The sequence below is a fragment of the Haematobia irritans genome, chromosome 4 (assembly GCF_050003625.1).
Source record: "Haematobia irritans isolate KBUSLIRL chromosome 4, ASM5000362v1, whole genome shotgun sequence".
Taxonomy (NCBI): domain Eukaryota; kingdom Metazoa; phylum Arthropoda; class Insecta; order Diptera; family Muscidae; genus Haematobia; species Haematobia irritans.
This window is the reverse complement of record NC_134400.1, coordinates 48,317,319-48,334,205: the sequence shown is the minus strand read 5'-3', so window position 1 is coordinate 48,334,205 and position 16,887 is coordinate 48,317,319. Positions and strand designations below refer to the sequence as shown.

At 34.2% G+C, this 16,887-nt stretch overlaps 1 protein-coding gene across 1 annotated transcript in view; it reads right to left on the bottom strand.

The window, feature by feature from the left end:
• The window catches only part of LOC142233842 (ryncolin-1-like), a 168,938-nt gene extending 156,212 nt beyond the window's left edge, over positions 1-12,726 (bottom strand). Inside the window, exon 1 of the mRNA XM_075304905.1 lies at positions 12,549-12,726. Coding sequence (XP_075161020.1) covers positions 12,549-12,602 — 54 coding nt within the window. The 5' untranslated portion in view covers positions 12,603-12,726. The remainder of the gene's footprint in view (positions 1-12,548) is intronic.
• Between the last annotated feature and the right edge of the window lie 4,161 nt (positions 12,727-16,887).

Below are 16,887 nucleotides of genomic sequence, written 5' to 3'. Positions count from 1 at the left end.
CGTCTTTTAGTTCATTTAACTAACGTACGCAAAAAATTATTAGAGTAAATGAAATTTTCACCAAATATAATAAGTTCATGAACTAAAATAAAGTTAATTTGGCTTTAGTGAAATAGTGAGTTCACTTTTTTTTGAGTGTACACAGCAATGGAAATTATAAAACGTATGGAATTGGAATTCCAATTGGTTGATAAATAAGAGTTTTACGGCCAAATTTGGCAAAATCGGGCGATACATATATATGGTAGCTATATCTAAATCTGAACCGATTTCGATTATTTTTAGCACATATTGTCAGTACCATAAAAGATTAGAGTAAGCCAAGTTTGACTAAGTCGCTTAGGTTTTTATGGCCAAATTTGGGAAAATCGGCCGATATATGCCCAAAAAACTTGCTGTACCCAATTTCATCAAAATCGGTTAATAATTGCGATCGGAATCCTGTGAACAACAAATACATGTACAGACGGACGGACACCAAGCGCTAGATCGACTCAGGAGGTGATTCTGAGTCTACCGGTATATATTTTATGGGGTCTAAAATCAATATTTCTGGTACACACAAAAAAATTTCACGAAAATTTTTCCAATTAAAATTTTAATTGAGTTTTAAAAAATATTCAATTAAAAAATTAATTGATTCAACAAATTTTTTAATTGAAACAAAAATCAATCACAAAAATATTATTATTAATTACTTTTTTAATTGAATCAATTAACTTTTTAATTGACCTTCAATTAATTTTTTAATTGATACTATCATTTCTGTGATTGAAGACATTTCAATTAAAAATTAATTGGATCAATTAATTTCGTGATTGAATCAGAAAATTTTTTTTGTGTGTAGGCACATTTTTTGACAGATCGAACTTATTATACCCTGACCACTATGTGGTTTAGGGTATAAAAAGAGGAAATCGGTCAATTAGTTGTGGGTAATAAATCCAAATTTGTAAAAATCGGGCAATATTATTATGTAAGAGCTACATGTAAGTCTAAATACGATCAGCTAGTACATCAAAATTTTAAATATGAATAACATAGGTTAATAAATAAGAGTATTATGGCCAAATATGATAAAATCGAACGATGCATATATATGGGACCTATATCTAAATCTGAACCAATTTGTATAATATTTTGCAGGTATGATTGATACCACAGAAGGTTACCTTGTGCAAAATTTGAGTACGATTAGTTAATAAATGATGCCACTATGGTCAAAAATAAGGTTATTAGGGGCAAATTTTTCACAATCGATACATATATATGGGAGCTATATCTAAATTTGAACCGATTTCGATGAAATTGCGCACATACAGTTAGAGGTATAGAAGATTACATTTAGCCAACCTTGAGTACTATCGGTTGATAAATAAGGGTTTTACGGCCAAATTTGGCAAAATCGGGCGATACATATATATGGGAGCTATATGTAAATCTGAACCGATTTCGATTATTTTTAGCACATATTGTCAGTACCATAAAAGATTAGAGTAAGCCAAGTTTGAGTAAGATCGCTTAATAAATAAAGTTTTTATGGCCAAATTGGGGAAAATCGGGCGATACATATATATGGGAGCTATATCTAAATCTGAACCGATTTCGATGAAATTTTGCAGACTTAAAAGTTTACTATGCGCAAAATTTGATGACAGCGGAAAATATTGTTCAAAATATTTTTCAAAACTTAATTTCTACTTGCACGCAGAGAAGAAACATGATTGTCACAATAATATTCGAAGAGCAAAATAAGATGATAGGAGCTATTTTTGCGCGACCATGTAACATTTTCACCTGCAACCATGTTGGCGCAGTGAACATGGTTCTAAGAAAAATAAAACTGTCCTCATCTAAAATGTTATTATATTGATAAAAATAATTTTGTTTGAATCAAAAGACGATGGTCACGATCTAAAATGTTATGGCATTCGTCAAAAATGTTTTTCTTCTAGTTAAAAGAACATGGTCACGACCTAAAATGTTTTGATATTTATGAAAAAACTTTTTTCGTCGTCGAAAAAATGACGCCAGTTTTTTTTTTTGTTTTAATTATTTATAAACTAATTCATTGTTTATTTGTATTTATAATGTCGTGCAAGCAAACATCGCATATTTTTACACACTCTATTTTGGTTCAATTTCAACAATAAGTAATCGTTCCATATTTACTTCGTGCCCATCAAATTTAAAAATGCAGGCAACATGTAACTGCAAATAAAAATAAATTATACCATAAGCAAAATGCAGAACAAAAACCAGGTAAATTTTTTTCAATTACACTTTCCTTTTTTGTGTTCACATAAATCCACGTGCCTCTTCTGAATAAATAAATTAACACAAAACACATTAATTCCGTATTTCCGTCCATTACAAGCAACAATCAACACGCGACTGACGCGCAAAATGAAAATCGTGTGTACCTACTCAATGTTTTTATAAAATTATTTTCTCTGCAAAAATTAAATGGTCACGAAAAAATATAATATACATGGTCTTTGTGGCCATGTAATGGTTCTAGACATGGCTATAACCTATAAAAATACTTTTTTCTCTGCAAAAAAGTAAAAAAATTGAATGGTCAGGTACATGATTTTCCCGACCATGTAATGGTCTCAAATTCTATCATTTAAATAATATAACATGTTTGCGGCATTTGAGAACCATTTAAATGCTTTTTGCCAACGTATATTTGTCTCCGCTCGTTTTTTATAAAAACAAAATACATGGCTTTCGCGACAATTACATACTCTAGATAAGCATTAAATGTATGCGGCAACCATGTCCAAACATATTTTTTCTGTGCGGGTGAAGTCGATTCTGAATTTAAAAAACTAAGTTGTCGTTAGATTTTCAAATTTCCTAGATCGATTTTAAGGGGTCTAAGACCAATAGTTTGGTATGTTACCAACGGAATGACAATACCCTGTGGAAAATAAATTGAAAAATAAGCTTTTCCAAATTAGAAAAAATTAGAGACTCAAAAGTGTAATTTTCCCAAATTTTGAAAAAAAAATTTAAAGGACAACTTTTTAATTCTAATTGGAATCTCTAGGCCGATATTAGGAGATAACCTATAATCTTCGACATCTATTTTTTTTATTCTAGTCTCTGTATAAAATTGAATGAAACCTGTGAAAAATCGTTAATAGATTTTAATAAACGCATTTGACCAAAAAAGGCAAAGTTTCCCTTGCTGTAGGTATTTAATTCACCGTGAAAAAATCTTTGCATTTTAATTTTAATCCTTGCTATTCAAAGCATAAACCTTAGGTCTTTCCCCTCTTCGAGAAGTAAAAAAAAGAAAAGAATGAAATGAAAATGTCTTGAAAGAAAATAAATATTCTAATTGTTTCTACGCTGAGATTTACCTTGGCTTGACCCCTCCAACCATCCGAAGGGTGAGGGTTGAATGGAAATTCCCACATTTTTTCCATGGAATTTCATCAATATTAAGCTGAGGGTGAGATTAAAGTCATGATACATAAAAAATGTAACGTCACGTAGGACGTTATTATTTTCTTCATTACTTCTTGTGGATTGTTTTGTTTTCATCTTCATTTCTTTTCCTTACAACCGATGTTTACTTATTATTTTTTTTTTTTGCTTTACAGGGCTCACTTCAGGATGGGGAGCAAGAACACACACATTCGAACACACACACACACATAAATTTGTTACGTATCTAGGATTGGGGAGTATTATTTCATAAGGTCCTCTTTTTTGTGTTAGAATATTTTTTTCCTCAATTTCCCTTGATTTTTTTTCATTTCTTTCTTATTTTTCGTTTACTTCAATAATCTTTTTTCACTTAAGTGAACTCATTAATATTCAATCTGACCATGATTACATGGACGTCCCTTTTACCATCCTTATACAGCACGACCCATACCGCCAGTATTGAGTGACATTGTCTGAGTTGAGACTTGGGAGTTGGAGCAATGCAACAGCAAATGTCGTGAAAAAGTTGTGTGACGCCAGGGGGAGTTAATGTCGAGGCAGCCATTGGCACGGGCGATGGTTAAAATGCTAAATAGATAAATATGTAGATGTGATGGTCATAGAAACTAGACCAGCATCCTATAGATCCACACGGTGGCACTTGTCTTCGTTTTTGGCTCGATGATGAATTGCTCGCAATTCAGCCAATGCTTCAGTCACAAAGGCCATCCAACCAACCAAGCATTCAGCCATTGGTTCCTGTCGGCTCTATTAAATCGTAAATGAATGGCAAGGATATGTTTAGTTTAATACCCATGTAAGTGTGGGCTTGAGTATTTGGGGCTGGTATCCGTGTAGTAGTGTTTGCATTATTCCCCCGATATTTAAAAAATTCTTTTATTCATCTTTTAAGGCACAGTGTTTAGAGTCAGGATCAGGGTTTGCTACTGGAGCCACAAATAATCTAGCATAATTTAAGACAATTCTAACAAATTTAGTATGGAGCTATGCCAACTTTGTCATTCCGTTTGTAACATATCGAAATATTGGTCTTGAATTCCTAACTTCCGAATGAAAAAAGTTTTTGGCTTGAAAATTGGCACAATTCATTCTTATTGATATAGATCAGATCATACAATCCGATATGGTTGAAATTTGGTAGATGATGTAAGTATATGTGTTCTAATAATCATGAAAGTTCCCAAATATAAACCCGACCCAGATATGACTTCTTGAACCTCCTATCAGAGCAACTTTTATCCGATTCGAGCTACTCTTGTAGTTTAATCAACGCATGGTTTTAAGCTGAAATCAAAACAACAATAATAATTTTTATACCCACCACCATAGAATGGTGACGGGGGTTTAATAAGTTTGTCATTCCGTTTGTAACACATCGAAATATCGATTTCCGACTATATAAAGTATATATATTCTTGTTCAGGGAGAAATTCTAAGACGATATAGCCATGTCCGTTTGGCTGTCTGTCTGTTGTAATCACGCTACAGTCTTCAATAATGAAGCAATCGCTGAAATTTTGCAAATTTCAGCACGATTGCTTTGAGGTCCTGGGCTTATAGAAACCGTAGTTTCTATCCAATTTGCCTGAAATTGGAAATCTGGAGGTATTTTAGGACCACAAAGAGGTGTGCCAAAAAAGTGAGTATCGGCCCATGTTTTGGTATAGCTCCCATAGAAACCAATCTCCCGATTTTATTTCTTGCTCTTCTAGAATCCGTAGTTTTTATCCAATTTGCCAGAAATTAGAAATCTAAAGGTACTTTATGACCAAAAAGTGGTGTGCCAAAAATGGGGAGTATCGGTCCAAGTTTTGGTATAGCCCCCATATAGATCGATCTCCCGATTTTATTTCTTGGGCTTATAGAAACCGTAGTTTTTATCCAATTTCCCTGAAATTAGAAATATAGAATTATTTAAGAACCATAAAGAGGTGTGCCAAAAATGGTGAGTATCGGTTCATGTTTTGGTATAGTCTCCATATAGACCGATCTCCCGAATTTACTTCTTGGACTTATAGAATGCGTAGGTTTTATCCAATTTGTCTGACATTGGAAATCTAGAGGTATTTTACGACCACAAAGAGGTGTGCCAAAAATGGTGAGTACCGGTCCATGTTTGCCCCCATTTAGACCGATCTCCCGACTTTCCTTTTTGGGCTTGTAGAAAGCGCAGTTGTTGTTCAATTTGCCTGAAATTGAATAGGTTTTTAGGACTATAAATAGGTGTGCAAGAAATGATTTTATTGTTTTGGGATTGTAGAAACCGTAGTTTTTATCCAATTTGCTTGAAATTTTAAATCTGGAAGTATTTTAGGACCATAAAGAGGTGTGCCGAAAACGGTGAGTATCGGTCCATGTTTTAGTATAGGGTATAGGATTTAGTTTTTATCGGTAAGGCCTCCATATAGGCCGATTTCACTTCTTGAGGCGCATAACTAGAATCAAAGGCGCACTGATCATGAAAATTGCCTGAAACTGAATGTAAAATTTACGGATTTTACTTCTCGTAATCATTTAAATAATTTGGGTAAAAATCTGCAGATTTTAGATTTCAAATCAAGGCGTTATTTCATCATTTCCTTACTTACAAGAGATGTTAATGAATTTTCTAAAACTCAAACAAAAATGGTTCTTACAAATCCAGAATCTGATATAGTCTTCATAGGTAAAATCTTTAAATGTATATTCGGGAAGTGTACTTGGGAGAATATCTGTCATCAAACCCCCCTGAAATTTTCAAAGGAAACTATGATATTTGATTCATGGTAGTGGGTATTTAAGATTCGGCCAATAAATTTAGTGTATGACGAGTTCAAAGTGAATTTGTAGAATTATTTACAAAAAAATAGATGAATGTTTAATATATATATAATAGAATTCTTAATTTATTTAAATTTATTTTGATTATTTAAATTAAAACTTTCTTTTTTCTCAAAAAATATGTTATTGAAAACTGTTTGTAAATTGTATTTTATTGTATGATTAACATATTTGAAGTAAAATATATAAATACATAACAAGTATATACGGCCGTAAGTTCGGCCAGGCCGAAGCTTATGTACCCTTCACCATGGATTGCGTAGAAACTTCTTCTAAACACTGCCATCCACAATCAAATTACTTGGGTTGCGGGAACGCTTGCCGATGGCAAGGTATCTTAAAACCTCCTAACACCGTCTTCTAAATTGCAAGTAAGTCCTTACGTGGTATATATTAAATTAACAAAATTTTCTATAGAAATAAAATTTTGACAACATTTTCTATAGAAATAAAATTTTGGTAGATTATTTTTGGCTCGAGTGGCAACCATGATTATGAACCGATATGGACCAATTTTTGTATGATTGGGGATCGGCTATATATAACTATAGACCGATATGGACCAATTTTGGTATGGTTGTTAGCGCCCATATACTAACACCACGTTCCAAATTTTAACCGGATCGGATGAATTTTGCTCCTCCAAGAGGCTCCGGAGGTCAAATCTGGAGAATGGTTTAACATATATGGGGGCTATGTATAATTATGGACCGATATGGACCAATTCTGACACGGATGTTAGAGACCATATACCAACACCATGTACCAAATTTCAGCCGGATCGGATGAACACGGACGGACGGACATGCTTAGATCGACTCAGAATTTCAGCACGATCCAGAATATAACATATGTACTTTATAGGGTCTTAGAGCAATATTTCGATGTGTTACAAACGGAATGACAAAGTTAATATCCCCCTCCCCCCCATTCTATGGTGGAGGGTATAAAAGAGATAACGTTCTTGAAATTAATACTGCTCACATTTTCAATCAGGACTCCCAGGTAAATTAAGCATACAATTCCAGGATGGTCCCTGCATCCATAGACGACTACCAAATAATTCTCCTCGATGAAGATTCTCTTATTAGCTCTCATTATCAAAAGTAAATCTCAAACGTACCATATAAGTTTAGGTTAAAGTGGCAGCCCGATTTAGTTTCAGACTCACTTAGTCTATTCAGTCCATTGTACCATATAACTCAATGGTGAGTCAATGAATCGTGAGCCCGATAAGTATATAATTGGCCTCAGAGGCCAGAGTTTCACCTTGATTTGCTTCTCGTTTTGCACAAAGAGTACAATTTATGGTATCGTCAAGTAAGCCACATTTGGTTGAGATAAAATCAGAGTCAGATATAGCTCCAAAATACTTATCTCGCCTATATATATCACCCAACAAATGAAGGAGTTGAGATAGTATCAAAAATTATGGTCTACATAGTGGTGAAAAAAAAAACAAACAAAAAGAGTATAATATAGTCGGACCCGCACGACTTCAGACTTACTTACTTGTTATACTCTCCACCATAGGATATTCTGGATCCTGGTGAAATTCTGACTCGATCTAAGCAAGTCCGTCCGTCCGTCTGTTGAAATCACGCTAACTTCCGAACTAAACAAGCTATAAACTATAAGTAGTTGTTATTGATGTAGGTCGGATGATATTGCAAATGGGCCATAGTGGACCACTTTTACGCATAGCCCCAATATAAACCGACCCTTGCGGAGCCTCTTAGAGAAGCAAATTTTATCCGATCCTGTAGAAATTTGGTACGTGGTGTTAGTATATGGTTCTAGCAACCATGCAAAAATTGGTCCATATCATATCGGTCCATAATTATACATAGACCCCATACAAACCGTTATTTCTAAGTTTCTATGCAATCCATGGTGGAGGGTAGGTTAGGTAGCAGCCCGATATATCAGGCTCACTTAGACTATTCAGTCCATTGTGATACCACAGTGGTGAACTTCTCTCTTATCACTGAGTGCTGCCCGATTCCATGTTAAGCTCAATGACAAGGGACCTCCTTTTTATAGCGGAGTCCGAGCGGCGTTCCACATTGCAGTGAAACCACTTAGAGAAGCTTTGAAATACTCAGAAATGTCACCAGCATTACTGAGGTGGGATAATCCACCGCTGAAAAACTTTTTAGTGTTCGGTGGAAGCAGGAACCAATCCTACGACCTTGTGTATGCAAGGCGGGCATGCTAACCATTGCACCAACTTGGTGGAGGGTACATAAGCTTCGGTCTTATGTACCCTCCACCAATTTTAACTAATAAAATTGAAATTAAATGTCATCGACGCACTGTGCGATAATCTGCTGGAAGGGAATATTTTTCCTTAACATTTTCATTGGGCTTTTCTCAGATCTTTTTCTTAATTTATGATGGAAAATTAGTGAAGTTGTGATTATTTTTTTTGTCGCGTTCTTTCTTTTTATCGCCAGTGGAAAATCCCTAAGTTTTCGAAATTTGATTTGACGGTAGCTTAAGTCGAAGTTAAACAAATACTGTAGCGATAAGAAATATGCTGTTGCTATTCTTATTTATCATTTGGATTGGATGAGGGATGACACCATACGGATGCGGAATGAGTTTCCTGTGGCAGAAATTGTGTTAAGGGTGAGGATTCTAATTATAATTTTCTTTTTGGTAAATTTAAATTACGCGAGAATTTGAAGTAAGCGATGCCAATGGTTAGTATGGGCAAATATTAAAAAAAAATGTAGGCCAAGCATATTTCCATTTACATTCGAGATAAGCTTTTGCATTTCACTGTTGAGTGAAGTATATGCGTATTTATCCACATGCCTATACTAAGGGCATGTCTGAATACCTGGAGTATATGGACTTTTCATCTTTTATTTCGGAATTGGAAAACAAAAACAAATATTAATTATCGAAAATACTTTCCTCCGCATCATGACAGCTCATACAGTAGCAGCTATCAGGAGTGATGTCTGTCGTCTTGAGAGCTCTAGCATATCTAGAGTGCGGTTTAGTTTTAAATGGGGCTATATTTTCTTGGTGTCGTTGCAAGCTTACAGGTAGCCAGAGGCATACCAACAGATTCTCGTGGAATATGTAAGGTAGTTCCCAGCCTTGCTAACTCATCTGCTTCTCCGGTATGTTCCTTTGGCCAGGCACCCATATTAGGTGAATATTGTACTGCTCACCCATTTCGTTGAGAGATTTGCGGCAGTCGATGGCCGTTTCGAACTTAGAGGTTTAGTTACATACCATGCGCTAATGCGTCCGTTGATTGAAGAGTTGATTTTCTCTTTGAAAGCAATAGTTTTGTTAGAGTGCTTCAAACTGAAAAATATAAACCCTTCCATCAACGCACGGATTAACGCATGAAATGTAACTCAACCTTAAGGAACACAGAATCCAAGTATTTTATTGCACGTTGACTGTCTGAGTATATATTAATGCCAACATTTGTTGGAACATTACTTCTCTATTGCTAATATTTCAACTTGAAAACATCAAACAAGTCAAGCTTACGATAGTTGTCAGTTGGCAAATTGTCACACTAGGGTTGGTCAATCCCGAAATATAAAAGACAACCATCGTATTACTCAAAATCATTGAAATTGAATTTAATAATAGATGTCATCACAAAGGATGTCATTTTCATATTTCATAAAAACGTCGTTGCAATAATTATTCAAATATTTCACAATTACTCTTGAGTGACCTTATAAAACGAATGTAAATTTCGCATAGCATAGAAGACGCATTTCTTGGACATTCATTTTTTTCCTTGTCAAAAAAAACGATAAACATGTCAATAAAGTCGTTTTGTCCTTATAGTTAAGTGATTCGACTTAAAACTTGACTAAAATATATTTTTATTTATTAATTCTGAAAAAAATCTTCAAAATAAATGAAAACGTCTTTACATTTGTTTACTTTTTGGATCTTGACAACAAAGTAAAAAATCGTTCACAAATAAGAGATTTTTTCAATACTTTTTTCAAAGGCGTGTTTTACTTGAAACATAGCGAAATTACTACGTTGAATCTTGAAAATTAAGTTGTCGTTAACACGTTTGTAAAGGACCTTGATAGTACATGAAGAAAAAGCTGAAAATATGAATAAAAACAAATATGTTTTCTAGAATCAAGTACGCAAATCATAAATTTAAAAGAGAATTGTGAATTAAATGTATCTTTTCACAACTCTCCGCGCCTTTGACTCGGAATCAATACCCAAATCATTAGTATAAACACAAAATATTTCAATATGAAAATGGCTCTCCTTTGATGCAACACAGACTATCAAAATACATTGTATAAGAAGAGACATTCCATTGTTTGGGCAAATTAATCGACCATTTTGATACATTTGTAGCTTCCTCAGGGAGCTACAATAGATTTATAGAAATTACATTTCATAAATATCACAATATTAATTATTTTACAATTTAAATAAGTCCAAGTTTGTCAATATTGCTCTAAGACCCCATAAAGTATATATTCTGGGTCGTGGTGAAATTCTGAGTCGATCTAAGCATGTCCGTCCGTCTGTTGAAATCACTCTAACTTCCGAACGAAACAAGCTATCGACTTCAAACTTGGCACAAGTAGTTGTTATTGATGTAGGTCGGATGGCATTGCAAATGGGCCATATCGGTCCACTTTTACGTATAGCTCCCATATGAACAGACCCCCAGATTTAGCTTGCGGAGCCTATAAGAGTAGCATATTTCATCCGATCCGGCTGAAATTTAGCACATGGTGTAAGTATATGGTCTCTAACAACCATGCAAAAATTGGTCCATATCGGTCCATAATTAAATATAAACCCCATATAAACCGATCCCCAGATTTGACCTCCGGAGCCTTTTAGAGGAGCAAAATTCATCCGATCCGGTTGAAATTTGGTACTTGGTGTTAGTATAAGGTCGCTAACAACCATGCAAGAATTGGTAGATATCGGTCCATAATCATATATAGCCCCCATATAAATCGATTCCCAGATTTGATCTCCGGAGACTCTTGGAGTAGCAAAATTCATCCGATCCGGTTGAAATTTGCAACGTGGTGTTAGTATAAGGCCGCTGATAACAATGCCAAAATTGGTCTATATCGGTCTATAGTTATATATAGCCGATCCCCAATCACACAAAAATTGGTCCATATCGGTTCAAATTCATGGTTGCCACTCGAGCCAAAAATAATCTACCAAAATTTTGTTTTTATAGAAAATTTTGTAAAAATGTTATTTCTGTAGAAAAACTTGTCAAAATTTTATTTCTATAGAAAATTTTGTCAAAATTTTATTTCTATAGAAAATTTTGTCAAAATTTTATTTCTATAGAAAATTTTGTCAAAATTTTATTTCTATAGAAAATTTTGTCAAAATTTTATTTCTATAAAAAATTTTCAAAAATTTTATTTCTATAGAAAATTTTGTCAAAATTTTATTGCTATAGAAAATTTTGTTAAAATTTTATTTCTATAGAAAATTTTGTTAAAATTTTATTTCTATAGAAATTTTTTTTCCAAATTTTACTTCTATAGAAACTTTAAACTTAATTATATACGTATTTAATCGGTCTTTTTTAGTTTAATATATACCACGTATGCACTATGTGGTATATATTACGGTGTGAGGAAGTTTTAAGATACCTTGCCATCGGCAAGTGTTACCGCAACCCATGTAATTCGATTGTGAATGACAGTCTTCAGTAGAAGTTTCTACGCAATCCATGGTGTAGGGTACATAAGCTTCGGCCTGGCCGAACTTACGGCCGTATATACTTGTTTTAGTTAATAATTTATAATAGTATTATAAACCAATATTATTGGATAATATTTATAATACTATTATAAATAATTCATTAAAATTAGTAGTAAATTAGTACTTAGACTTATTTTGATTATAAAAATGATTAATACTGTGATATACATGAAATATAATTTCTATTAATCTATTATAGCTCCCTGAGGAAGCGATTCAATATGGTAATCGCGAAATATCGAGAAAAATAAATAAAATATTAAGAAAAGACATCGAGCTTGAAAAAACATTAATTTCAAAAAAGGTCCTTCTAAATTAGAAAGGTACATTTTCTAAGCTGATTTAGTAGAACCGTTGCGACTATGCTATTTATCATCTCTGTGCTATCATCATCGACACAACTAATTACATCCAGCTCCCACCATCCTATATCAAGTAACGAGTTGGCGGGCGAGTGGATAGGGAAGGGAAAGAAAACCCCTAGAAAAAATAGATAAATGAATGCTCACCTTCAAGAGACATAACGACGCGTCACAATCTTTATGGCAACCTTTCATTCCCATTCACTTTTCAACCTTAATGGAAACAATATTTTGGAGCAAAGAATTGCGGTAGCACTTTCATTGGATATACAACAGATGAAAGTTTGAAAACGGGGGATGGTATAATGACAGGCACACGTTCTTAAGGTGGTCTGACAGGCACTGACTGTCAATACGGCTCCTGTTGGTTGTTTTCATCCGACAAAGATTCCACCTTCCGTGTCAGAAGCAATTTAATGCATTTAAAAATAATGATAATGATGGTTTTCTTCGACAATTATCGTTAACTTTAATTGTGACCGCAAATGTGACGGAGATGTCGTTCTTTGTCTACATTCCATTCCCTTCACTCCACGATGGTTTACCTATAGATACTCGAATTGTGGGCTTGTCTATGGTTCTTCCAGCAATCAATTGGTGCTCTGTTGTTTTCTATGCCAATCGAGGAATACAATTGTTGTGGTTGCTCCGTAGTCTAATGCAGGGTTCATATTGATTTTGGAATATTCAATTACGGCCAAATTATTTTTAATATCCATCATTAGGTATTAGCCTCTCCACCCCCACCCACCATAAGACAATTGTTTGGCTGTCTCTGGTAGACTTAGAGTACATATAGCAAACAGAATTATTAAATTAATCTTCATTATGCTGCTTCTCGAATAATTATCTCAAATGATATTTCATAATGATTCAATATCCACGGTGATGTTTTATATTTTTATAGAATTTGAAATGACTCTCTCTCTCTCTTCAAACTTCCTTGAAAAAGGAATTGTTCCTATGTTTGCTACAGTGAAACCAAAAACGCTTTATATGCCCCAAATCCCACTAAGTGGAGAGTTACTTATTACAATTTAATTATACATACAAAGTGGCTGATATGTATTACAATCGACTTCAGTTTGCTATCATTTCTAAACCGCTCATCTAACCGCTGACAGTTTATTTTATTGTTTACAAACATTCAAAAGCTTTTTGAGCTATTGCATTAAAAAATAAAGTTATTCGTAATTCCATCACGCATTACCAGGTGATTTGTGAACCTTACCCCCAAATTTTAAGGAAAAAAACCCCTAAATTGTTCTAGAGTTGTTTTTAATACCGTTCCAAAATTTGAGAGAAAAATCCTGTACTGATATCGTACACTTACACACAATATGTATATCAATTTATAAATTTTTTAAATCAAAAAGAAGTATATACGGCCGTAAGTTCGGCCAGGCCGAAGCTTATGTACCCTCCATCATGGATTGCGTAGAAACTTCTTCTAAACACTGCCATCCACAATCGAATTACTTAAGTTGCGGTAACGCTTGCCGATGGCAAGGTATCTTAAAACCTCCTAACACCATCTTCTAAATTGTATGTAAGTCCATACGTGGTATATATTAAATCAAACAAGTATATACGGCCGTAAGTTCGGCCAGGCCAGGTTACAAACGAAATGACAAAGTTAATATACCCCCATCCTATGATGGAGGGTATAAAAAGATCGATCCAATACGTATATAATTCAGTTTGACAAAGTAGACATAAAATTTTGACAAAATTTTCTACAGAAATAAAATTTTGACAAAATTTTCTACAGAAATAAAATTTTAACAAAATTTTCTATAGAAATAAAATTTTCTATAGAAATAAAAATTTTGACAAAATTTTCTATAGAAAGAAAATTTTGACAAAAATTTTCTACAGAAATAAAATTTTAACAAAATTTTCTATAGAAATAGACTTTTGACAAAATATTCTATAGAAATAAAATCTTGGTAGATTATTTTTGGTTCGAGTGGCAACCATGATTATGAAGCGAATAAAATTTGAACAAAATTTTCTATAGAAATAAAATTTTGACAACGATGAAAATTTTATTATGAACCGAATAAAATTTTAACAAAATTTTCTCTAGAAATAAAATTTTGACAAAATTTTCTATAGAAATAAAATTTTGACAAAATTTTCTATATAATAAAATTTTGGTAGATTATTTTTGGCTCTAGTGGCAACCATGATTATGAACCGATATGGACCAATTTTTGTGTGATTGGACCAATTGTTGTATGGTTGTTAGCGACCATATACTAACACCACGTTCATAATTTGAACCGGATCGGATGAATTTTGCTCCTCCAAGAGGCTCCGGAGGTCAAATCTGGAGAACGTTTTATATGGGGGCTATATATAATTATGGACCGATATGGACCAATTCTGGCACGGTTGTTAAAGATCATACACTAACACCATACAACCGGATTGGATGAAATTTGCTTCTCTTGGAGACTTCGCAAGCCAAATCTGGGGATCGGCTTATATGGGGGCTATATATAATTATGAACCGATGTGGAACAATTTTTGCACAGTTGTTAGAGACCATATACCAATACCATGTACCAAATTTCAGCCGGATCGGATGCAATTTGCTTCTCTTTGAGGCTTCACAAGCCAAATCTGGAGATCGGTTTATATGGGGTCCATATATAATTTTGGACCGATGTGGACCAATTTTTGCATGGTTCTTAGAGACCATATACCAACATCATGTACCAAATTTCAGCCGCATCGGATGCAATTTGCTTCTCTTTGAGGCTCCGCAAGCCAAATCTGGGGATCGGTTTATATGGGGGCTATATATAATTATGGACCGATGTGGACCAATTTTTGCATGATTGTTAGAGACCATCTACCAACACCATGTACCAAATTTCAGCCGGATCGGATGAAATTTGCTTCTCTTTGAGGCTCCGCAAGCCAAATATGGGGATCGGTTTATATGGGGGCTATATATAATTATGGACCGATGTGGACCAATTTTCGCACGATTGTTAGATACCATCTACCAACACCATGTACCAAATTTCAGCTGGATCGGATGAAATATGCTTCTCTTAGAGGCTCCACAAGCCAAATCTGGGGATCGGTTTAAATGGGGGCTATATATAATTATGGACCGATGTGGACCAATTTTTGCGTGATTTTTAGAGACCATCTACCAACACCATGTACCAAATTTCAGCCGGATCGGATGAAATATGCTTCTCTTAGAGGCTCCACAAGCCAAATCTGGGGATCGGTTTATATGGGGGCTATATATATTTATGGACCGATGTGGACCAATTTTTGCATGGTTGTTAGAGACCATATACCAACACCATATACCAAATTTCAGCCCGATCGGATGAAATATGCTTCTGTTAGAGGCTCCACAAGCCAAATCTGAGGGTCCCTTTATATGGGGGCTATACATAAAAGTGGACCGATATGGCCCATTTTCAATACCATCCGACCTACATCGATAACAACTACTTGTGCCAAGTTTCAAGTCGATAGCTTGTTTCGTTCGGAAGTTAGCGTGATTTCAACAGACGGACGGACGGACGGACGGACGGACGGACGGACGGACGGACATGCTTAGATCGACTCAGAATTTCACCACGACCCAGAATATACATACTTTATGGGGTCTTAGAGCAATATTTCGATGTGTTACAAACGGAATGACAAAGTTAATATACCCCCATCCTATGATGGAGGGTATAATAATTAAAACAACACAGAAAAAAAAAGTGTCTCGTAAATTTAAGAAGATTTTTACAATAATTTATTACAAGAATTTTCCAGAATTTTAGTTCATTTTTCGTATCTTCAACGAAAATTAACTACTCGAAAGGAAATTTTACAAATTCTAAGTAGCAATCGTTTAGTTCATGGTCTACAAAATACGATGGAAATTTCCTTAAAAAATTTCTTAACTGGTAGTTAAAAATTCGTTTGTCATGCTATAAAACTACTTGTGAAATGTAAAGTATTTTCTAAATAATAAGTGCAATTTACCATAAGATTTTTTTGTGTGAGAAAATATTTTTTTACGAAAAATGAACTTGAAAGTGGATAGCAATTTCTTACTGACAATTCCTATAGTTAATAATTGTTGGTAAAAAATTTCCCTATAATATTTTTAGTTCACATGTAATTAAATTTATAGACATTTTCGTCAAAAATGGGTAGATATCATTTCATGAAGTTTTTGCTAATTTTAAGTTAAACGTTTAATCGTTCTTATACTGTGATATGCATTTAAGAGTATTGTTTTTAGACAGATGCGATGAACTAATGCATAGTACAGAGATCTTTCTCGTCAAAGTGGAATGTGTTTAATGTAAAGATGATGTTACTTGAAATTTTTTTGAGAGTGAGAGCATGCAATCCAATAATGAGAAATGGTAGCGAGTGATGGGGATGTTGTGTATATCTGAGCGTGGGGTTGTTTTTGTTCTTTCAGTGGTTTGTGTGTGTGTTTATTGTTCGC